Source organism: Puma concolor, chromosome B4 (genome assembly GCF_028749965.1).
Source record: "Puma concolor isolate L17-30 chromosome B4, mPumCon1.1.hap2, whole genome shotgun sequence".
Classification (NCBI taxonomy): Eukaryota; Metazoa; Chordata; class Mammalia; order Carnivora; family Felidae; genus Puma; species Puma concolor.
This window is the reverse complement of record NC_141673.1, coordinates 27397395-27422348: the sequence shown is the minus strand read 5'-3', so window position 1 is coordinate 27422348 and position 24954 is coordinate 27397395. Positions and strand designations below refer to the sequence as shown.

General features: G+C 40.2%; 1 protein-coding gene across 2 annotated transcripts; it reads left to right on the top strand.

The window, feature by feature from the left end:
* Positions 1-21: 21 nt before the first annotated feature.
* On the top strand, positions 22-17804 carry NUDT4 (nudix hydrolase 4). Of its 2 annotated transcripts, none has more exons than XM_086712665.1 (5): positions 22-540; positions 10772-10882; positions 12123-12167; positions 14527-14611; positions 14903-17804. In XM_086712665.1, exons 1-5 carry the CDS (start codon positions 442-444, stop codon positions 15103-15105), a joined length of 543 nt encoding a protein of 180 aa, XP_086568791.1. In that variant the 5' UTR covers positions 22-441; the 3' UTR covers positions 15106-17804. The 2 variants fall into 2 exon arrangements, with proteins under 2 accessions (XP_086568791.1, XP_086568790.1); XM_086712664.1 differs by having other exon boundaries at positions 14524-14611.
* The last annotated feature ends 7150 nt before the right edge of the window (positions 17805-24954 follow it).

The window sequence follows — 24954 nt, the reverse complement described above, 5'->3', positions numbered from 1 at the left end:
TTAAATACAGAGCCGGTGGGGGCGGTGCGAAGCTGCCGCGGCGCTGCTGCCCGGTTGCCGCGAGTCCTCGCAACTGCCTCCTTGTGGCGTGAGCTTCCAGCCTCGCTCTTCCCCCGGCGGCGGCGGTGGCGGCAGCAGGAGGAGGAGGGAGCGGAGGCGAGCGGGCGGCGGGCTCCATGGAGAGCGGCGGACGCTCGGGCAGAGGCGGCTCTTCCTCTCCGACACCCGGGCAGCAGTGACCGGCGCTTGCGCCCTCCTCCGCGTCGAAGCGGCCGCCGGCTCCGGGACTGACCGGCCTCGCTGTCACTCCCCGCGCCGCCTCCTCGCCTCCCGGCGCCCCTGCGCCCCGACTCGCCCGCGCCCCAACTCCCCGGCGGGGTGGCGGCAGCCGGGCCCCCGCGGCGGCGGCCGGAGCAGCAGCGGCAGCAAGAGCCCGCCTCTATGATGAAGTTCAAGCCCAACCAGACGCGGACCTATGACCGCGAGGGCTTCAAGAAGCGGGCGGCGTGCCTGTGCTTCCGGAGTGAGCAGGAGGACGAGGTGAGGGCGACCAGCACGCTCTGCGCCTCCCGCGGCGGCGCCGGGGCAGGCTGGGGGGTGGGGGCCAGGGCCGGTCGGGGTGGGGGTCTTAGCCCTTCACCTTGCTCACCCGACCCTTCGTCTGGCCACCAGGCTAGGAGGGATTAGCCCCCTCCTTCTTTCCCTCCCGCCCTTCCTCCCTCCTTCCTTCCTTTCTCTGGGTTGATAGAGGAGACAAAGGGGCTCGCCCAGCCCAGTGTTCTGCCGGGCCATGGTGAGGACCTGAGGCCGAGACGCCTCCTGGCCGGCGGGAAGGTCCCGGGCCGTATAGGTCGCTTCGGGCGGGAGTCACCATTTTAACTAGCGAATTGAGTAAAGCCAGATAAACCTTGAGTGCTAACGGAGGCGGCAGAAATGGCGTGAGTGTTGCAGCCCAAGCCCTTCTGCCTCTGTTACATTTCCCTTCCATGTTACGGCAATTTGCGGTTTCGGATTAAATCTAGGGATGTTTGTGGAATAGCCAGGCAATCCCTGTGCTTTAAAATAAAACCCCATTCGGTCTAGTTTTCTCAATCCCACTCTTAAGTGGACCTTTTAACTCGCAAGCACTTGGCATAATTTATATATATATATATATATATATATATACACACACACACACACACACATACATATATATACACATACATACACACACACACACATACATATATATAATTAAAGGCCTCTTTTTAAAGTTTTCTGACTGTAGAAAGATGGCTAGTGAAAAATGTGGAATAATGCCTGAGGAAGAAGATGGACTAGAGGTGGGCAGTTGCCATTTTCAGACCATAACCTCTAGCGCTGAGCATATTTATCAAGGCTTCTTAACTTTGCTGTATTTGGCTTGACATCTGGAGACGAGCAGCCTTTCTTTTTCTGAGAGTAAGCAGCCAGTCTTTAATTTACCTTTCTTCATTGGGTTGATAGTGAGGCTCTCAAGGTTTTCCTGGAGAACAGTTTTTCCTTGTTTCAGTTCCATTTAATTTAAAATGGTTCACTGTTTTAAATTTACTTAAAGCAAGGTGGCCAAGAAAATACTTTATAAAGCATTGCCACTCCTCTCAATCTGAGCATCTGACTTCGACTCACGGTTGGTGGGTTTGAGCCCCGCATTTGGCTCTGTGCTGACAGCTCAGAGCCTGGAGCCTGCTTGGGATTCTGTGTCTCCCTCTCTCTCTGCCCATCCCTGCTCATGCTCTGCCCCTCCCCCCCCCATAAACATTAAATTTGTTTTAGGGGTGTCTGGGTGGCTTAGTTAAGTGTCAGAGTCTTGGTTTCGGCTCAGGTCATGACCCAACAGTTTATGGGTTCAAGCCCCACATTGGGGTCCCTGATGGCAGTGTGGAGCCTGCTTGGGATTCTCTCTCTCTCTCTCTCTCTCTCTCTCTCTCTCTCTGCCCCTCCCCTGCCTCTCTCTCAAAAATAAATGGATAAACTTAAAAAAAAAATTTTTTTTTCATTTTTTAAAGCATTGCCACTCCTAAAATGATTAGACCGGGAAAAAATTAATCTGAATTCTGCTTCCATAACCAACTGTGTCCAATAAAATACCAGGCTAAAACTGGAGACAGGAATTTAATGGCTTCCTTATTGCTAATCCCTGCAGTTAGGATGAATATGACATAGTGTACACTCGGTGGTGTAGTCGTTCTTACTCTATGACCTGAGGCCACTTAGGAGAGCTAGAAACTAGAAGGAGATAGGTTTTCGTGGGGTTGTTTTGTTTTGTTTTTAACATTTACAGAGTAACAGTCAATAAGCATTAAGTGCATCGAGGCCCCGTTAGGAAAAAACAAACTTTGAATATAGAAGCATATTATAGCCCAGAGTGATCAAGATAGGTCAAGGATCTTGTCTAATTTGCTCACTATTGTGTAATCACATTCTTAGTTGAGTGTTTTTACTGTGTGGGACTTGCCTGAAGACCTTTTAAGTTTGCTGCATTTCATCCTCTGTGTGCTGGTCTGTAGGTGAGGAGACGGTTGCAGGGCCTAAGTACTTTGCCCAAATGACATAATTAGGAAGTGGTAGAGTCGGAATTCAGGATCCAGTCCCTGTTTCTGATGCTGGGCTCTTGGCACAGGGCTCCATGGCAATTGGGTGCACACTGTTTGCTGAATGAGAGATTTTGTGAGGCTGAGCTTGGAAGCCTTTCTGGAAGTGATGACTTTGAAGTCTTGCCATAACCTGAACTTGGAATTCAGGCTTTAAAAACGGTTCCCAGGGGAAGATATAGGAAATAGGAAATTGAAATGATCTGCATTGTGTGAATGGTAAAGCAAAGCCTGAAGAACACTTCAGAAATTCCTGTAGCAGATAAAGGAGTTATTTCTGTGCTTGGAAATTGTTCCTACTGTAATAAATGCTAAATTCCTAGCCTCGAGTTGAGTCCACAGACTAGTGCCATTAGATAAAATGAAGTAAGGAGGAAGCTCTGGAGCAGTTATTAGAGAAATCTGTTATGTAAATAAATCTGGTACCGTGCAGGTTGAGAAACCAAGTCAGTTGGTTAGAGAATACGCTGTGAGGGAAGGCTCTGGAATTCTCTAAGTAAAATGCACAGCCAACTTTAATGTGTGGTCTAGGATCTTCATTTTTGTAGTTGTATATAGTTGAGGCTCCCTCTATTATATAATAGTGACAAAGATGAACCTGTTAGCTTTCCTGAACATCTTGCTATTTTGCTGTGAATTTGATTTCACTCTTTTGAAATTACGTTGGTAGCCTTCCAAGGATAAGATACAAAACAGCCTGAATCCACCTCTTTAGCTAATAGATGAGACTTTTTCCCCCTCCTGGGTTAATAACACCTAGATCCCTGTTGGGAGATTTAAATGTATGCTTTATTTAAGGACGAAATGTTTATAAAGTATAAACTGAAATAAAATAAGAATTGCTGTTTGACCACAAAAAGTTACGCAGTGCTCCAGGATGGCTCTCCTTGTACTGAAGGATTTCTCAGTAGCCCTTAGTTGAGAACAGATTGTTTTAGGGAAGAAACAGCAGTCTATGTTCTCTTGGGGGTGGTTTTATTATTTGCCCATTTTGTCTTCCCCGCGAGGTAAATAAGCATTAGGATTTGTATAGTAAGAAATTAGGCAGCAGAGTTAACTTGTCCCAAGATCATGGCAGCTGGCAGATCTTTTTGAGCCCAGGTCCTTTATTTCTAAATCTCCTGTTCATTTGATCCTCTCTCTGGTTCTGTAGGGAGCCACCCTTAGTTTTGGTGGTTGGGCTTCCACACAAGCCCACAAATAAGCATCCCATAGAGTAGCTGGGATACTGTGTTTGTACAGTGAAAGAGGACAGTACATTCACAAAAGGTAGCCAGAAATGGATTCTGTTCAACACATTTGCATATAACTGAACAGGGATGCAGAGATGAAAAGTATCAGCTCCTAAGAAACATAGGAGTAAACATAGGAGAAACATTCTGTAGTGTTTGGACAGACAGGAACTGACATAAAGGGAAATCAAGTAGGGGAAGAGTACCATCAGGTACTGACAGCAGGGTTAAGATCACTGGAGCTGGATTTCAGTGAGTGAGAGAGGAAGGACCAAGCATCACAAACAGAGCAAGACTTGGGGCTGTGGACTAGTTGAACTGCAACTTGGGATGGCATTGAACAAATAATGGTTGAAAAAGAGCACCTTAATATATAAGGCTAAGGAGTTGCTAGGCAAGACAGGAACATTTACATTTTAAATGTATTCAAGCTTGAGGATGATCTAGCAGCAATATAAGATAGAGTGCTGAAAAGAGAAACAAGTGACTTTGATTCTGGGTGGAATCCAAGCACAGTTGTGAGAAACACTAACAAAACTGTCTTAAGAACTGCCTATTACTCTTCCACTTGGACTTACTGCCCTAATTAGCTTTTAAGCTCCTTGAGCCAGGGACTGCATTCTACCACCTGCCAAATGCCAAATGTGTATTAACTAAAATGTCTGAATTCTACAAAATCATGCACTAAGACTTGGTTGGGAAAAGCAGTCTTAAAACCTGTGGGACTCTAAAACCAGAGCTCTAATAAAAACAATCTTAATAAGAAATGCTAGTACAGTATTTGTACGTATGTGTATATGTACTAATATTTGTATGCTTGGGGTCAACAGGCAGTCTGCCTTTTCAGATAAACACTCTGGGGCTCATACTTCTGCAGAAGTCCTTTTAGATTTAAGGCTCTGAAGATACTTGCTTCAAGCGGAGACCACTTTCTAATGAAAATTAAGTAACTATCTGAAGGCAATCTTTTCTAAACGGAGGGAAATAACATCTATGCCTGCAGCTTTCCTAGACATAAAGGGCTTCTTGGGCCACTTAAGCGGCCACTTCCTTCAAGGGAAGGCATTTTTGTACAATTTGCATCTGTTTTAGGCTCTTGGTATATATCACGAAGGCTTTCTCCAGTGTGTGTAAAAGCTAAGCCCATCATTTCAAGACATTGATGTGCTACAAGAAAATGTCATGATCAGTCCATTTAGCATTCTTCTATCTACCAATCCCATAAGGATGGTCCCTGATTTACAATGATTCAACTTGTGATTTTTCAACTTTATGATGGTATAAAAGCAATACGTATTCAAGAGAAACTACTCGAATTTGGAATTTTGATCTTTTCTTGTCTAGCAGTAATCTGAGTTAAACACATTTTCCCAAAATGAGCTGTTATTTCTGACCCTCCTATACAACTGTGCCTCAATAGTCCAAAAAGTAGGACTATTAACTTGTTTAATAGTAGCAGTAGGTAGCTGGTTAATGGATACAGTAACCACTGCCGTAACTTAAGATCTTTTAAAATGTCTGTGTGCATACTGGGTGTTCCTAATAATATACTGCTTGCTGGCCTAATTTTGATTAAGAGCCCCTAATACAGTTAACTGTGGTAAAGTAGTTTTAAACCATTCATGCATCCTGGTTCATGATAGCATGTGAAGAAAGAACAAAAACCCCAATACAGCTTCTAAATAGCTACAGTTTAAAACTCTTCATTCCTAATTTAGGGATCACTTGAGGGGTTTTCCGGATAGCCTTATTTTTTTTTTTTTTTTTTTCTGGGAAAGTCATTTGTAGTGACTAGTTGTTCCCAGAAGCAAGCTGTGACCAAGAACAGTTATAAGAGTGAAAGCTGAAACACAAATGGCATTTGGGGGCCACTTGGTGTATACAGCTAAGAATCTCATTTACCTCCATGCTCAAATCTTGAACAGCATTTTTTTAGTTTACAAGCTCTTACACACCTCCAGTGAGGAGGACTTACTAGGTGATAGTAGGGTTTTGAATCTATACTGTAGATTGTTCCAATTCATAGACAAAATGTTGTCTAGTAAGACTCAGGGCTGGTTCCAAGTAGACCATTATCACTACACTACTGCTACTTAAAGTGAGAAGTACTTATATAACAAATGCTTAAAACATTAGGAATCGAAAAAGACAAGTGTGGGAAATGGCTTCTTAACAATGACAGGTGAATGGTGTTTTATGTTGAATGTTGGATACACATGGAAGGAAGGTTGAGGTCAGATAGTATAGTAGCAGGAATGCTTATATGAAGGTGGGCAACAGCACTGCCTTTGAGGTTGACTGTGATTCAAGTCTAATTCTGCAGCCTGGTGGATTGACTAACCTTTTTATAAATCTTTCCTTTGGACTCAGCTCTGGCCTATCTGGAAAGTTGAATGCCTGCTTTCCTCTCCATCACCTTGTCACTAATGTGGCAGACTGTCATCTTGTTGAATACACAAAATGTAATATACCTACAAAGGTAGTTGAAAAGGAATTTAAAACCTATGAACAACCAGGTCTGGATTTGTCAGCTATTGGTGTATCCCCTTACTAAGATTTTATAACCTAAATAATGTTTTTAGAGCGTTACCAAGCATGCTAAAGTACAGATCTAGTAGATTGGGGATGTTGTAGAAATGTTTAGATGGCTTCCCCCCCCTCCCCGAGGATATGGAATAATAATGATTTGTGATACAGTTCTTTACAGTTCTTCTAACATGTAGTAGGGATTTTAATGGTCTTTGCTTATGCTATTCAAATTCATTTCTTCTACCCTGCTAGGTAATCACCACCACTCCCCACTCCATAAACAAACAACAAACATAATGTGGCCTTGACCTCACTTGAACTTCGAATGAAGTACTCTAGATGAGTAGGCAAATTCATAATGAAACATACTGGTTTTCAAATCTGTTTCATTACCAAAGGCTCATTATCAAATGTTTTAAACTAGTAGTTTAGATGCTGATCATTCTATACCACAGGTATTAATTACTCATTTATTTTGGAAAGATACATTTGAAGTTAATGGTTTGATCAAATTTAATCATTTTGAAATGTCAGGGGATTCTTGCACGATAAGGTCTCAGTTTCTGCTAAATTGTTTGTCCAAAACCATACAGATCTGTTTTCATGAGGCTTTAGAAAAAGTAATTTATGAAGGGAACTGTGGAAGCAGGTAGATATTTCCTGTCACTGACTTTTGGAAGACAAGTTCAGTCATATGTGAATTATGTCCTGTAGACTGCAGATTAAAGATTTGATTTCAATTAGAAGCATAAGTGTTCAGAAAAGCAGGCACAGACTATACTAATGGGTATTCAACATTATTAATCTTATATAATTTATCTCTTAAATACTATCTTGGCACAGATGGGAATTATCATTGACCTAGATATATGACACTGAATTTCATTTTTTCAGGACTCCAACATTATGAATATTGATGGTTTTGAAATTCCTTGTTTACTAAATAAATAAGAATGTAGTTTTCCAGTTAGCAAGCCCCTGCAGTGTCGTGTCCCATTATGAAGGTAATCAAGGAAGTTGGAATTGGGTAGTTAAGAATTTCATCCAACCTACTCGGCAATGAAAAAGAATGAAATCTTGCCATTTGCAACAACATGGATGGAACTATGCTAAGTGAAATAAGTCAGAGAAAAACAGATACATGTTCTCACTCATATGTGGAATTTGAGAAACTTAACAGGGAAGAAAAGGAAAGGAAAAAAAGTTACAAACTGAGGGAGTCAAACCATAAGAAACTCTTAAATACAGAGAACAAACAGGGTTGATGGGGGGATGGGGAGAGGGAGAATGGGTGAGGGGCATTGAGGAGGGCACTTGTTGGGATGAGCACCGGTTGTTGTATGTAAGTAATGAATCATGGGAATCTACTCTCGAAGTCAAGAGCACACTATATACACTGTATGTTAGCTAACTTGACAAGAAATTATATTTAAAAAAAAAATAATAAGAATTTCACCCAGGCAATAAAAACTAGATTGTCCGTAACCCCACACCTAGTGACCAGGAAAAGAAGCCTCCAACTCTGCAGTCAGAAACAGTAGTTACAGTTTACTTTTCCCTTGATGCAAGACATATGCTTTTATACCTCAAGCATTTTTTATTTTAACTTAAAAACTTACACTTGCCAATCTCAATATATAGGCCAAAGCCTTGGAATACCATAGATATTTGGTAAGCTTCCTTTTTGAGTAAAACAAAAGATGAAATCTGATTCGCAGTCTCACTTTGTTTAAAGAATTTTAATTGAACTTTGAACACTTGCAGGCTCTTTCTGGATTTTTAAATTTCCTTTTTACAGTAGTCTCATCCATATTTAATTTGATAGCAGTTTTTAATAATAACCTACCTTTAATCTTTGCAAAGTCTTTTTTGATAATTCCTTTTTGCCCTCATTTCATCACTAATTCTCAATAATTATAAAACTAATGCAACTGGCAAAATTTGGGGGAAAAGCCTAGTTCTTGGTAAGCTGATGCAATTCAATTAGTAGGAAAGCAGAAGAGCTAGTAATGGCCAACATCGAGTGCTTAGGCCAGGATAGAAGGTATTTAAGTGTCATAAACACTCAGTAATTCTACAAGGATAGGTGCTTGGAGGAAACTGGGGTACTGAATGGTAGATTATCAGCCCATCATTGGGTGCATCAAGGAATGAAATACATCTTGGGTATGATCTGTACAGTTGCAAAACATCTTTGAGTTTAAACCAGTATTTGCTAATTCTTGCTAGATTTGTTTATTCTGGCTCTTTAGTTTCTAATTTTGATATGTAAGCCCTGTTTGCTAATACTTTAAATTTAAAGCTGTTTTATGTTTCATTTGACCAAAATTGCTATATTTGGACTTGGTGATACCCTCATAGTCAGCCATTCATATTTTAGCTAAGGCTTTATCAGCTGTGGTTAATTTACAGTGCTTTCTCTGGACTTGCATTGTTTTGCCAGTTATTTGTTTGAAGGAGTGAAGCTGGCAGAAGCAATGGAGTCCTATCCAGGTAAAGGATGAGAGAAACAACACTCAGACCCCTTGAGCATTAATTGAGCACTGCTCTGCGATGATGGTGTGTCCATAGGCAAAAGTGTGCTGCTTTGTTTTCAGATTGAGGGGATAGGGGCCTGAATAGACGTTCCCTTATCTTCCAACTCCGTGTGTTCAAGGCTGGGGGAAAGGTGGGAGTTGCTGAACTCCTGAGTTGCTGAACCCCGGGAGTTACTGTCATCCTGGAACTTTTCCGTTGGGGAAGGCTGAGTTTCTGGCAGCCTCCTCAGGTGGGAGGTGAATCCTTGTGCTGGCTATGAACTCTCAAGTGCCAGCAGTTCCTGCGGCAGTAGAGTGGGAGCTGGGCAGACAGGACCACCGGCATGTCAGAAGACCAGTACACATCAGGGATCATACTTTGCTCTGAATTGATTGATTTATCTGGAAAGAATGTTCTGTGTTTACTTAGAGGTAATACACTAAGGGAATTTTGTAACCAGTTTTTGTTCAAGTTGGTTAAGACACCTGTTACTTCATATAAACATCCTTTGCTTATTTATCATAGTAGCCAAGCCTTTGTTGCTGTTTTAAGTTGGGTGCATTTCAACCTAACCTAGCCCACAAATTTTCATGTAGAAGATGGGTATATAATACTTGTTTCAGGTACTGTTTAAGTAGTGAACCTCTAGGATACTCTGTGGTAATGTTTGTTTTTTAAAAAGCATTTGCAAATTTAAAGGTTAATGCTATTCTCGATTGGGGTCTGCAGACTTTTCTTATAAAGGGCCAGATAGTATTTTAGGCTTTGTGGACCATGCAGCCTCTGTCACAGCTACCTAACTCGCTGTTACAGCATCAAAGCAGCCATAGGCTGGGGCGCCTGGGTGGCACAGTCGGTTAAGTGTCCGACTTCAGCCAGGTCACGATCTCGCGGTCCGTGAGTTCGAGCCCCGCGTCAGGCTCTGGGCTGATGGCTCGGAGCCTGGAGCCTGTTTCCGATTCTGTGTCTCCCTCTCTCTCTCTGCCCCTCCCCCGTTCATGCTCTGTCTCTCTCTGTCCCAAAAATAAATAAAAAACGTTGAAAAAAAAAAAAAAAAGCAGCCATAGGCAACATGTGAAAAATGAATGAGTGTGGCTGGATTCTCATAAAATTTTATCTATGAACAGTGGAATTTGAATTTCATATAATTAAAAATATAAAAACCATTTTTAGCTCAGACTGTACAAGACAAGCAATGCACTCAACTGTAGCTTGCCGTCTCTCCTAGATCATAAATTATAGCTGCCTGCTATCAAAAGAAGTGACTCTTACCCATTTATAGAAGTTTGGAATATGAAGGGTACTTCTTCCCACCTAATCATAAGTGTAAAAATAACAAGAACTCTCTATCTACCAAGCATTGACTTAATGAATTCCCCTATTCCTTTTTCACAGTATCTGTTATCTTTTAGGTATCCTTACTCTTTATAGGTGAGAACAGGGTGACCTGCCTAGGGTCACATATCCTTAGATTGGGAGCGGAAGAATAAGATTCTGTAACTCACGAATAGCAGATATGACCACAAACCTAAGTGCACGCAGTTCTGGGGCTAGTAAACCCAAGTATCCACTTTTATCTTTCATTGGTATCCATGATTTAGGGAATTTTACTAACTGAATCTGGTAGTTGAAGTGATTTCATTAGGTTCAGAATGATTTCGTGGTGTGATTACATTATTGTTGAATTCGGAATTCCAAGAGTGTTTACAAAGGCTGTCAACTGCGCTTTCTTGTGGTATAATGTGTACACCTACTAATTTTAATGAAATTACAAATGGGCTAATCAGGAAGGGCTTTCCAGCCTTGTAAAGGGTTGAGAATGTTACGTCCGTAGTGCTTCGCAGGCTGTGGGGCCTACACTCGCGGTTGGTCTTGCAGGTGCTGTTGGTGAGCAGCAGTCGGTACCCAGACCAATGGATTGTCCCGGGAGGAGGAATGGAGCCAGAGGAGGAACCTGGTGGTGCTGCCGTCAGGGAAGTTTATGAAGAGGTGAGACGAGTAGCAGCAGCTTATTTGCTCTCCTTTCACACACACCGTATTTTGAGATGTTACGGTGTGTTCCCTGTGGCACTTTGGCTACGTGCACTGAGAAGGAGGCAAGGCAGGTCACATGAGTGCTCTTTTTGTTGTCTGACTGAAGATTTTTAAGCGGGTGACCATAGCTAGCATTTTGTTAAGCAGGTATTTGTTAAGCCTGCTAAAAGAGAGCTAAAAATGAATGTAGAAGTCCCCCAGAATTGTGTAACATGCAGTTGTATAACAGGCAATCAGCCTGATCAGTGATCGATGTAGAACAGGATGGCCCTGTCTCAGAGCAAGGTTAATAAATATTACACTGCAATGCACTGCAAGAATGCTCAGAGACATGAATCGTGTGCTGTAATTTTTTCAAATGAGTAAGAAGCAAATTGCTTTTATTCTACTCGTTTTGTCTTAAAGTTCAGTAAAAAGTGGTGCACACGCACATGCACAAAAGCATACACGGCCTGCTTGTCTTCTTATAGTTGATGATAGAACTTGCTTTCTACTCAGAGACAAAACAGCATATTAAGTGCCGTAAGAGTTACTGAACAGCAGTGAGGGTGTATATGGGAAGCACATGCTAATGCTCCCGTTGGGTCTTGGTGTGTAGCTGGAGAGGTTTCAGAGAGATGGGTCTCGAAGGATGAGCAGCTTTCTAAGGGAAGAGCGCGTCCCTAGATAGAGGCGGCAGCGGGCACTGATGCAGTGTGGATCGGCGTGGGCTCACACTGCAGTTCCCGTCAGTCTGTTGCCTGTCCCAGTCCCGGTAAAGTAATGAGGACTGCAGTAGGAGAGTAACCTATAGGAAGAATTGTACCTCCTGAGCCATGTGAAAAAAGCAAGCAAGAAAGACAGTCCTTTAAGTAAGAAGGGGATTGATCAGTTCAGAAAAAAAGTCTGTTTTCATTCGTGAAGCTTGTCCCAGATTGGTAGAAAGTCTAATTTTTGGTCAATCCCTGTCATTTCTTACAAAATAAATGACAACAAATCTGATCAGTCTGAACTTGTATATGGAATAAATTAAACCATGTTGTATAGCAAACCATAGGTCATGAATCTTGGCATAGCCAAAAAACCTTCACAGACGCAGGGTTGGTATGGAAGGGCCTATTGTGTTTATACCCTTGAGTTGAAATAGCTAGAAAATAACGTTCGTGTAACCTTTTATGAAAGCTAACAGTTTTACATTGCATCTTTTTTATAATAGGCTGGAGTCAAAGGAAAATTAGGCAGACTCCTGGGCATATTTGAGGTGAGTTACAAAAGTAATCCTTGCTGATAACAGAATTAATGATTCTTTCCTAACTGGCCAGATAATCTGGCAGCAGCCCAAGTTAGACATTCCTTTTATCAGTAAGCAAGTAAGTTATGAGGATTAGGGGGAAGGGAAGTAAAAATTACCTTTGATGTGCCATCAGTTTTATGCAGCATTACAATTACTTTCATATATGACAATACAGTGGAGCTGATAGAGAAAGACAGATCTCTTGGTTCACTGTATATTGTTTAGGTATAAACTTTTTAGGAGGTACAGTGTCCTCAGTATCACGGAAGGACTTAGGTCTCTTGTGGATACTGTCTGGAAATGTACCCTGTGCCTTTAGTGCATAACATGTAGATGATACACAAATAATGACTTAATCCTTAGAGGACTGTATGAAGGTAAAAAACTCAAGATACAAAGAATAGATGCTAACAGCATAGAATTTTCCTGTATAATCTATTATTACTGAAGGCAGAATGGAATTTGTGGAAGGAATTTGGAATTGGCAGGTATTCTGTGGAAGGTAAGGAGAAAAGTAGTCAGGTCATGAGACCCAAACTATTCTCAAATGTATTTTCTTCCAAGAGTCAGACATAGATACATGGTATACCTGTATACCTGACACATCGTGACATATTTTTTCAAGATAATATTTAAGGGTTCGTTCAGTCCTTCTGGTAGAACCATATAAATTTGATTTTTAAGGCTTTTTACAGAATTCAGAAATTCAGATTGTGGAGCACTTGGTAGAATTGATGACTCCCAGAATACAGTGTTAGTAGTGAAGTTCTTAATATTCAGACTTTCCCAGAATTCAGCACTTGCCTTACCCAATTGAACAGCACCATCTCCTGGTTGAAATGAAAAATACATTGAAGGTTTTCTGTAATTCAGAATAGCCATGGTACAAATAGCACATTGTCAATATGCTGGTAAGATTTTTGAAGAAAACGTCTCACATTATAAATAAAGCTTTTATAACATAGATAATAGTATTAACTGCTTTACAAGTGCTATTTACATTTCATAGAATCTGAACAGAAAATAGTAACCAACGTACCTTTCTCCTTAGAAGATATAAGGGAAAATTAGAATTGTCCTGCCTATTCACTCTGGTGATTTCAATGAATTTTTGAACATAGAATAATAAATGTATTTATTTTCCAGATACAGAGATAAGACAATGGGTTCTTAATGACTAGTAATTTTTTGTTAACATTTTTCTTTATTTTTGACAGAGAGAGAGAAACAGAGCATGAATGGGGGAGGGTCAGAGAGAGAGGGAGACACAGAATCTGAAACAGGCTCCAGGCTCTGAGCTGTCAGCACAGAGCCCGACACGGGGCTCAAATTCACGGACCAAGAGATCACGACCTGAGCCAAAGTCGGACGCTTAACCGACTGAGCCACATGGGCGCCCCGACTAGTAATGTTTTATGTGAGAGATGCCTCTCATTTTTTGCTGTTCCTATTCCTTCCCAAAGACCTAATACACTATTTGAATTGAGTGTATTACTCAGGTTGTCTGTGGTGGAAAAAATCGGGGCAATTATCAGGCAACCTGGCTACCTGTCAGTAGAGCACATGACTCTTGATCTCAGGGCCATGAGTTCAAGCCCCACGTAGGATGTAGAAAGTTTACTTTAAAAAGGGGGGGGGGGTACCTGTGTGGTTCAGTTGGTTAAGGTCTGACTCTTGATTTGAGCTCAGGTCATGATCTTACAGCTTGTAAAATGGAGCTCGTGTCAGCCTCTGCACTGACAGCCAGGAGCCTGCTTGGGATTCTCTCTCCCTCTAGCTCTGCCCCTCCTGGCTCTCCCCTCTCAAAATAAATAAACATTAAAAAAGGAAATTAAAAAACTCAGGCAACAATCTGAAGTCCTAGACCATAGTAAACGAGGCTAACTTAAATCGAGATGAAAGAAGTGAGCCCCTTCATTTTAAGACCAACTCATGTTTAATTTCACAAGGTGGCAGTTTTAATATGGGTAAAAAATTGAGTTTCAGCATATAGGACTAAAACATTCCAGAAATGACTAGCCCATTCTCAACCCTGGTTGTGCATAGTTCACCTGGCAGCTTTTAAACTGCCAATACTTAATTGAATTAGTCTCTTAAAAAACACATACATTGAAATCAAAGGTGCTAAATGTTTCCTATGGGGAGCTAATTTCAGCATTTTAAATGTTTTGTGTTACAGAAAACTCCCTTCTGTACTGGGTTAGACAACCGTGTATGCTTGACTATGTGCTAGTCAGCAGTATGCCACAACTGAATTTTTCTCCTCGGAGATGTGTAATGGCTAGTTCCTGTAGATTAAAATGCTTTTCTTTTTATATTCAAGCAGAACCAAGACCGAAAGCACAGAACGTATGTGTATGTTCTTACTGTCACTGAAATATTAGAAGATTGGGAAGATTCTGTTAATATAGGTAAGTTCCCTTTCCTTTTGCCATCCAGAGTCTTAATTCTGCTACTACGCGCTTGTAGAGTTTTCGTCTTAAATTATTTTGGGTTACCTTTTTTTAATAAGATCAGTATGTCCACATTTGAATTACATCAAAATTCTTCCCCCAACATATTATTTATTGTCTAAGCCATTCCAAAAAACAATAAAGCTGTTATTTGTAGGAGAGGAGTGAGGGGCATTGTCAAAGGATGTGGCTTATTAGTTTTTTTAAGTGACTTTACTATATACTGACCAATGTCATACTGTTTTCTAGGAAGGAAGAGAGAATGGTTCAAAGTAGAAGATGCCATCAAAGTTCTCCAGTGTCATAAGCCTGTACATGCAGAGTATCTGGAAAAACTAAAGCTGGGTTGTTCTCCAACCAATGGAAATTCCACGGTCCCTTCCCTTCCAGATAACAACACCTTGTTTGTGACTGCTGCACAGACCTCTGGGTTGCCATCCAGTGTAAGATAGAGAGAATGGGGAGGGCCTCCCATGTGCAGTCTCACGGGGAGAGGTCTGTATTTTCCTTGGCAAACATCTGAATGACGCCTGCAAACTGTCTGAATTTGCCATGCAGGATTTTCAAACAATTTGCATGTTTTTCAGATGTTTTCAAATCTTCTTTAAAAAAAAAAAAAAAAAAAAAAAGTGTAAAATATTTTAATAAGCCAAAGCCATGTGTAATTTTTTTTAGATGCCTTAACTATGCCCCCGGCCCCACCCCACCCCCCATTTTAGTTGTCATTTTTTCACAGCATTTTGTTCAGGTTTTTTTTGTCCATTTGATGTCAGTCTGTGGTTTTTGCCAGATCACCTTACTTGTGGGTATATTTTCCCTCTAAGTTATTTTCTCATTCACAGCATTAAGGTATTCAACAAATTCTGTTGTGGAGATTTATGAAAATAATTCTTGATATTAAATGAATCTACTGGTCCATAAACTTGTTTCATAGGATCACAGTTTTAATTCATAAATTCCAGACTTGGACTTTATGGTTCAATAACTGTTTTGACAAAGGACTTAATTTACTGTTTTCAGAAATTTAACTCATTTGTCTGTTTTCACAACTGTATTATGTCACTAGCTACCCAATATGGCCAATTCCTGCCCCCCCCCCGTCCCACCCCATAACTCAATAGTCCTTTAACACAAAGTTTAACTATATAGAGTGGTTTTTAGAGAGGTGTTTTAAGAAAAATGCACGCAGTAAATACACCTTATCATGAAAAACTGTGTTCATGGAACTTGAGTTAGCATGCTAGGTTGCCAATTCCTTTTATCTATAACCTCTTTACACAGAATACTTGATAGAGAACCAGAATACCCTTGATGTAAATTCCTTTTAAAGATATATTTCCAGTTTTTGAACTTACTGACCCCTCTTCAGTTAAACTTGCTGGTACTACTAACCACAGGATTAGAGTCTAACCTCAAATGCTGATCAGTGGTGACTGCATCACAATTGAGTAAAATGGCCTTCTTACTGTTCAGCTGTTACACACTTAGATATTAGGACACCTCAGAATGTCTCATCTTTTATAGATTGCCAATAAGTACTGTTTATCCTGTAACTAACTTTTGGGGCACTGGAACATACCTGAGCTAAGAATTTCGTCTTAACACTTGTCTTTATACTCACTTACCATCAAGAATCCCATTGAAAAACACATAAGGTACCCTGTCTGAAACTCCTGTACTCGCTGACCGCCAAGTCACAAATGAGATGGGAGGAGAACCAACTTTGAAGAAGACACGGGGTTCGGGGGCGAGTGAAAGATCTTTCTCTATGTAGACGTTAGCCTTGTAAATATTGTAACTGGTGAGTATAGAGTAGAAAGTAAGTATGGTTGTACATTTGTTCCACAAATTGTTAACCTTTATAATTGCTGCTAAATAGCGCTGTTACACTTAAGAAAAATCAGTGCCATTGTTCCGAAAAAGATCTTGTGCCATAAATGCAGCTGAACTAAATATAAGCATTAGTTCACAAATTAATGCTGTCAGAGGAATGAGCAAAGTAGAAAGACTTTTAACCAATGACATTTCATTTGAAATTATGTAGTGTGATCAAACATGATCATCCAGAATTTTTATATTTTTCTTTGTACAGAGGTTATCCATTCTGGGTGTTTTTAAAAGAAACATTTTAAATCCACAGATTGACACTTTCTATCACTCTTCAATGGACTAGGATTTTTTTTCAGTAATCTGAAATTTCTTTAAATTACATACCTTAACACAGCAGAGAAACTGGATTTTGTATATAAAACTGTCCACCTGAAATGCTGTCACAAGTACTGGGGGAGGGAGGTTTCTTGTACATGATATTCTTAGAGGTAATAATGCATGAACTTATTTTATAAACTCTTGGACTATGTATTTGACATGTAAAATATGTACAGTATTAATGTCTGCCACCTCTTAAAAGTGAGCCTATAAATATTGTTGTATAATTTTCTTTGGTCAAAAGCATTTGGACTAAGTAGTGCCACTCGGGTCAGGATTTTCTTCAGTGCCATTTAGCAAACCAACTGTCTTTAGTCTATGCAAGTAGCAAAAATTGGTATGACACAACAGAATACAATTGTTACACTTTGAATTTCACATGAGGGATTCTTTACTATTCTTCTGGAACCCAGTCTAGCAAAACTAGAGGAAAGGCCCTAAGATTTCTGTTAAGAGAAAAAGCCTACATTTTCAGGCTCAACAGTTGAATCTACTACACATAACAAATAGTGTCTACTATCTCAACCCTCCAAAGTTTACACTGTTGGGAATCATTTGTGCTTTCTGTGGGGTAGTTGGATAAAATTGGCAGCTAAATTTTTCAGTCCCATGTGCCTCCTAAATAAAAGAAATAACTAGGTTACAAGTTGACTTGCAGACACAAAGTAGCAACTATCCTGAATAATTGTTGTTGGGGAGTTTTGTGTGTGTGGCTTTTTTTTTTTTTTTTTTTTTAAATAGGTGAAATATTCCAAACGGGCACATGCCATTCAATTTTCTGTCAATCACAGTTGTATAAAGTAGCAAAACTTAAGGGGTGGGGGGCATGGAGATGACTGTTGTATACACTCTAAATTGCCTTGCATGGTCTCATTTGAGATAATTGGTGTAAGAATCTTGACTTTTTTATATTTGGAAACCAAATAAAAATGGAAATAAATTATCTTTTTTTTTTTTTTTTTAACATAACTGAACATCATCCAAGTGGAAAACTTGTTTGGCATTCCACTGTAAAAATTTTACTGTTCTCTCGTTGATGGGTCGTAAAGGTCATCTCTCAGCTTATATTTTATACACTTCCCACTTCCTAACTGGGTTTAAAGGAACTTCCTGCCAGTCAGGTGTTACCTGCCATTACTCTCCCAAATGGATATTTGTCTTACTAGATACCATTCTCATGGTGTCATGCTATGGTTGTCTTATTTATTGCCATTTCTGTTCCTCTGTAGATTTTGTTTCTTAATAATTTTCAAGTTCTTCTAGACCTTATTCCGTTAAGTACTCTGCTATAACATGCTGCAGATAACTTTATATACTACCATCACTTAGCTGTTTTAGAAGGGTAAATGGCTAGTCCCCTTGTCCACCATTGTATTTCCCCAAAATACTGTTTGCCCAAGACCAACTTAAGAATCCTCATGTAAAAGTTCCATTCAAACCTCATTTGGCTTTTGACTAGGACTATTGCGGGGGGCGGGGGAGCCTGGCATCTTCCAATACTGTCTTCACACTGGGATACAAGAATTCTCTGCAGGTACCTCTACGCTGAACTTCGTAGACAAACCCTAAACCCTAGTCGAGTTTATTACTCTCCACAAAATGGTTGAAAGCGGGAATGCCCTACAGTGGATTCTGTCTCAAATGAAGTTTCCAGCTAACACTTTGTCTAAGTTCTTGGTGTTTAACAGAAGCTGTGCAATAATCAGCATCTGCTTTATGCCCAGCATTGTTGCTTATATAGCACAGAGTAAGTTTGCCCTCAAGAAGCTTATAGTCCAGTGGAGTAGAGATAAGTGACTTATCTAGGTGTTTACATAAGTTCCTAAAACGTCTTTCAAGGTGTTACTTAAGCAACATTTTATTTAATAATGCAACCCCCCCCCAGTACTTAGCAACATTTTATGTGGAGCTATAAAAAAAAAAAAAAACTGGTTGAAAATGATCGCCCTGGTGCTACCTTCCCCCTGACTTTTAATACCTTCCTGACTAGTGCCATTGGCTAAACAGCAGTAAGGTGAGAAGGCCCCTAAGGCCTGTCTTATTATTAGCATTGCATTATACAAAGACCCAAATTTATTCAAAGGTTCAATTGTCTTTTTGCCAGATGCCAGTCTTAATTTCTCTACTTTGCTATGATTCCAACTAATTATGAGCCCCAAAGCTACTCTTACCAGTATATGGAATACTAACTACCCCCTGGAGATACTTCCTGGTTATTAAAACACCAATGCCAGTATTGTAAACCTGGTGTTCTCAAAATTTTTCTTAATGTTTGAGAGAGAGCAGGGAAAAGGGCAGAGAAGGGAGGAAGAGAATCCCAAGCAGAATCCAGAGACCATGACCTGAGCTGAAATCAAGAGTCAGGCACTTAACTGAGTCACCCAGGTGCCTGTTTTTCTCAATTTTTAATAAAACTCATTCCTTTAAAGAATTAAAATGAAGTTAAAAGAATACTTCGACCATTAATGTGTATCAAGAACCTTAAAAACGTATCTCTTGATCAAACTATTACACTAGGAATCCAACTTCTGTCCAAGAATGTCGACAAAGATTTCTGTACCAAGATTAGGCAACTAAACTGAGACATGGAAATAACATACTCACGCCTAAAGGGGCAATGGTTAACTAATAAGTAGTATGTCTATGTAATGAAATATTATGCAGACATAAATGACAATGCGGGTCAGGTAAGGATCTGTGCATGTAAATCAGTATAGCCTTCTGGAGAACAGCTGAGTAGTACCTATCAAAATTTTAAATGCATATGAACCTTTCACCCAACAGCTCCACTTCTGGGAATCTAGTCAACAGAAATAGACAAGAGGCACAAAATATGATTAAAGATGCATATTGCAGACTTTGTAAAACTGACATCAATTTAAATGTGCAAATGGGGGGGCTCCTAGGTGGTTCAGTTAAATGTCCAACTTCAGCTCAGGTCATGATCTCATGGTCTGAGTTCGAGCCCTACGTCGGACTCTGGGCTGACAAGCTCAGAGCTTGGAGCCTTCTTTGGATTCTTTCTCTTTCTCTCTCTCTCTCTCTCTCTCTCTCTCCCCCTCTCTCTCTATGCCCCTCCCCCACTCATTCTCCCTCTCCCTCAAAAATAACCATTAAAAAAATTTTAATGTGCAAATGGGATTAAATTAGGATCAACAGATACTATACGGATACCAAGGAAATACAATGCCACAGTGTAAACATTCAAGAACACATTTCAAAAAGCACAACTATGCAGCATTACCTGCTAAAGGTCACTGTTTTAAAAACCCAGATTTATTTAAAAACCAGTAGAATTTTAATTTTAAAATTAGCATTCCAAGAAATTTTAAATGTGAAAATGTTCAATAATCTTGCATGAAAAAACTAGGTTTGATAAATGCTCAATCTGTATATAAATTTTATCAAAATATGTACATATTAACAGCAAAAGGGGAAAAAGAAACCTGTACCATCTTCGTTACTGGAACAACAGTAACGTATCACTTTTTAGAGGAGGAGGGGGTTGGAGAGACACAACATTTGGTTCTAATACAAGAGCAGTGAATAATCAGTTACTGCCTAGTGTGAGGCGGGAGTAACTCGGCCTACAGGCCAAACCTAGCCCCCACCTATTTTGGTACAGCTTGCAAACTCGGTTTTTTTGTTGTTTCCCACAATTTCAGTAGTTGAAAATATTTTGTGACATGTGAAAATTAACGTTATATCACAGCATATAGCATGTCCAATCATTTAAAATGGTCTATGGATGCTTTCTCACAACAATGGCAGAGGTGAGTAATTTGGTTGGACAGACCTATGGCCATAAAGCCCCCAGTATTTTCTTGTAGAAGGAAAAAACGGATTGTAAGACTCTGGTCCTTCTTCATTCCCTTGGTTACTCACAGTCCTAATGCTTTCTGCCAAAACAAGGAAAACAGCACCAAGTTCAAATCTAGTGCAACCAATCTACCATGTCTAAACTGCTTTCCTCAGGTCTTGAGTAGTCTACTCTTGAATTCAAGCCAGAATACTTTGTTTACTTATGGGGGTGGGGGTGGGGGCACAAAAAAGGGAAGGGGGAGAGAGAGAAAATCCCAAGCAGGCTCTGGGCTGTCAGTGCAGAGCCTGACGTGGGGCTCAATCTCAGAATCCGTGCAACCATGACCTGAACCAAAATCAAGAGTTGGACGTTTGACTGACTGAGCTCCCCAGGTGCCCCAATCATGGAACCATTTCATGGAATATGGCGGGTGAGAATGGATCAGAGTATGCAAAAAGGAAACCTGCTAGTTACTCTACATGGCAGGAAGATGAGGTGAGGTTATCAATCTTTTCTGATTTCTAAGACCTGTTTTACCCCATAGATACAAATGATTAGCAAGGGAGAAGTGTTAAAAGCTCCTTAATGAACACGATGAACTTTTAAACAATATTTCTTTTTTTTTTTTTTTTAATTTTTTTTTTTTTTTTCAACGTTTATTTATTTTTTGGGACAGAGAGAGACAGAGCATGAACGGGGGAGGGGCAGAGAGAGAGGGAGACACAGAATCGGAAACAGGCTCCAGGCTCTGAGCCATCAGCCCAGAGCCCGACGCGGGGCTCGAACTCACGGACCGCGAGATCGTGACCTGGCTGAAGTCGGACGCTTAACCGACTGCGCCACCCAGGCGCCCCTTTAAATGAAAATGAGACTCAGTTGCTGCTCTGCTACAAGAGACAATAAGCAAGGTCTAAATATTCAAGCAATTAGTCTATTACAACCTATCAGACCCTTGAAACAATTACATCAAATCAGGAGAGGCTTGGCAGTGTAGCAAGTCTACATTCAGACAACTGAAACACCACACCCAAAGGCACAGATGAAATAAGACCAGCTGAAGGAGGCCAAAGTTGTAACTGGGAAGGAAGACCTGAACTCTTCACGCTGAGCTCTACACTTAACAGGAAAACTGTAGCCCAACTTCTAGTTTTGCAGCCAGGGGAAATTTACCCAATTTGTAGTAAGCTGTAGCAAAGCTAACCCTTGGAACAAATCCTCCCAATTTCCAACATCAATGAGAAATGGAATTAACACATGGGAGTATGGCCAAAGTATCAAACAAAGTATCATCAGTCTGGGTGGAAGATTACAGGTTTTTATTCTTTATATTTTTTTCAAGTTATTACATTCAACAAGTTTTGCTTTTGTGATCATCAAATCATTTAAAAAATAAACCCCTGATATAATTCCTTAAACTAAGCAGCATGCTAAATAGCTAAATGTTATTACCCCCAGCCCAAAAATACATTATTCCAATGAAATATTACATTTTCCTTAAATAGGCTGATGAATTAGCTGCCCTATAATCATGGCGTTTCAATTGTTTTTTGGCCAGCTTTGCGAGATAAGGCTACTTTTCTAAACCTTTGCTGCTGCAACTAACAAAAATCGATGTGGCTAGCATAGCCAAGAGATTCCTGAATCATCAAATAGAAAAATAATGCCAATTCCTAGGACACCAATAGTTCCATTTCGCTAAAATTGTTTATGATGTCTTGCAGAATACCAGATTTCCTCCCCTATTCTCCTTGAACAGTGCTAAACGATACAGCACCTGTAGCTATCCTGGCTTGTATTTAAGCTTATTTTAAATTACTTCTGTAGGGGGCAGGGCAGGGAATAAAATAAAATGCTTCTGCAATTTTGTATTGCAGTGTGTTCTTGGTCTAGAGCAGGGTTTAAGTTCTATACACTTCAGATCTAAGATCTTATCAGGCAGGACTAAGAATAACTAGTGTGGAAACAACAAAGCAGTACAACAAAACAAAAAATCAAATAAAAAAACATAAAAGCTCTTATGAATGCCTCAGGATTTCAGAAAAGCTCCTCCTAACAGGCAGAATCGATTTTTAAGAAGCCACTTACATATTCAGATTCTTTTCTTCTCCCCCAGGGCTTTGCACATGCTGTTCCTCCTGCCTGGAGGTGTTCATCTGGCTTGAATCCAGAAGAGCAGACCTTCCCCAGTACTTCCTTTCCCTTCTCCAGGCAAAGTTGGAACTGCTGTTTGTCCATGCCCCTGCCCCATCAGAAGGTCCAAAAGGGAAAGCCCCATGCCTATCTCATTCACCTAATCATCCCCAAGTAGTACAGTGTTGGATGCATATTAAGATTCTGTCAAATTAACGGTTTCCTTAAGCTTAGGAGTCACAAAATGAAAGGCTTACAAGGGAAGAGGAAGAAGACTACATGAAGGGGCAAGCGGGCTGGAAGGGGACTCTAACCAACTGGAGAGTCACTGGATGAGAAAAGAATGACAAGCTCTTTGTTAGGGCGGCTGCTGCTCAGCTCCTCCCAGACGGTGCTGTGCACAAAGGCTGGTCATGTCTGCAGTAGCCAGATGTTCAGATCATTCAGGTCACCAAAACTCTGGGTTTTCACGTGCATCTCCCGACTTTTAAAAACGTTAGCACTGAATTCAAAATATTTTAACCAAACACATTGTGTGGGCCAAGGAAAACAGGCCCAAAAGCCAGATGTAGGTGCCGGTTTTTGAAATCTACCCTGGCCTTCCCAAGCCTTTTTAATCCTAAGCAAGTTCAATCAACAAACTGTCTCCTTTCATCTCACTGCTTAAGTCTTATCAAAACAATGGGGACTCTTAGCAAAATTACAAAGGGAAAAACATGATGCCATGAAATCAGGAATTTATATGTTAGAAACAAAAACAGAATTATTCCATTTCAGTGCTTCTATAACTCTAATTCAGCAGACATCAGAGTCCTATTCTAGACATATTTTTATGGTACAATGGCTTTAAATTTGGAATTTTATGACATACTAATCACTATGTGATACTAGCTATCATCACGAGCAGGGTCACCTGCATTAAAATAAAGCTGCTCTCTACTGAACTGCCTGAGTGTTGGTTTCGGCCCCAGAATGAGATTCAGTTTCCTTAGTTGCAAGACACCCTCTGTACAAGCACAAGAATTGTGATAAATGATAACTGCTCCTAAGAGCTTTAAATTTACAACATTAAGGTTACGAACAATTTTATTCTGAATTAAACTAACATTTGTTTCCAAGCAATGCATTTTATTTGGAAGGATACCAGTTACCAGTCATCAAAACCTTTTGTTATGTTGAAAATGTAATTTTAATAGATAATTCTTCATCTTACATAGGAGCACAATAAAATACACCACATTCTGAAGAAACTCCAGAAGTTATGAGAATAAAGAGTAGGGGAAATTCAGATGGGCTACAATATCCATTACCTTAAATTGCAAGAGACAAAGGTTCCAACCCGCAGGTTAACATTTACATACTTAGGACTGGCTACACTGAGGACTTAAACATAACAAGGATCAGAAATTAGATATGGAAACGGGTGGGAAAGAAAAGTTTTTCTGAGGGGAGGAACTCTGTCAATGCAGAAAAAATTACTTAATATCAAACAATAGCTCCCAGAGCAAATACTGAAGGATGAAAGTAAGAATCATGAACTGAGGATTTGATGCTCACAAAGGAAGAAACCTTTCGGATGACGCTTATGCAAGCTGTTGCTTGAGATCTGCTCATCAGGTCTACAAGGAAGACTCATAAATGCCTCAGCAAACCCCAAATGATTATCAGATTGGTGTTTCCTAATAGTATCATACACCAGTGGTTACACATGAAGTTTTCAGACAAAAACTAAGAAAAAGGTCATAACCAAAATGCCAGACAAACAAATGTGGCACATGTGAGTCCTACACAAAGCCAGTCACAACGGCTGCTTTGCTGTGACTCTCCTGTACAGTAATTTTCAAACATCATGGCAAGACACCAATGATCATCTAACTAATCAGACAACACAAACACATTTATTTCAAATTTCTAGGAGGTAAAAAAAATATCAGATACCAATGCTTTATGCATGCTCAGGGCCAGCTTATAAATACTCCATTCAGTGATATCTTAACACAAGTTTGTATTAGTGAAAAGAAACTGGCAAAATCCACCTCTTGTCATTCGACTTGTCAGATGGTGAAGACCAAAACAGAATGTTTCATCAGTTTTAATTTTTAAATACGATTGTCACATTGGGAAAATGAAACACAGTAAAATAAACTGTACAAAGGCAAAG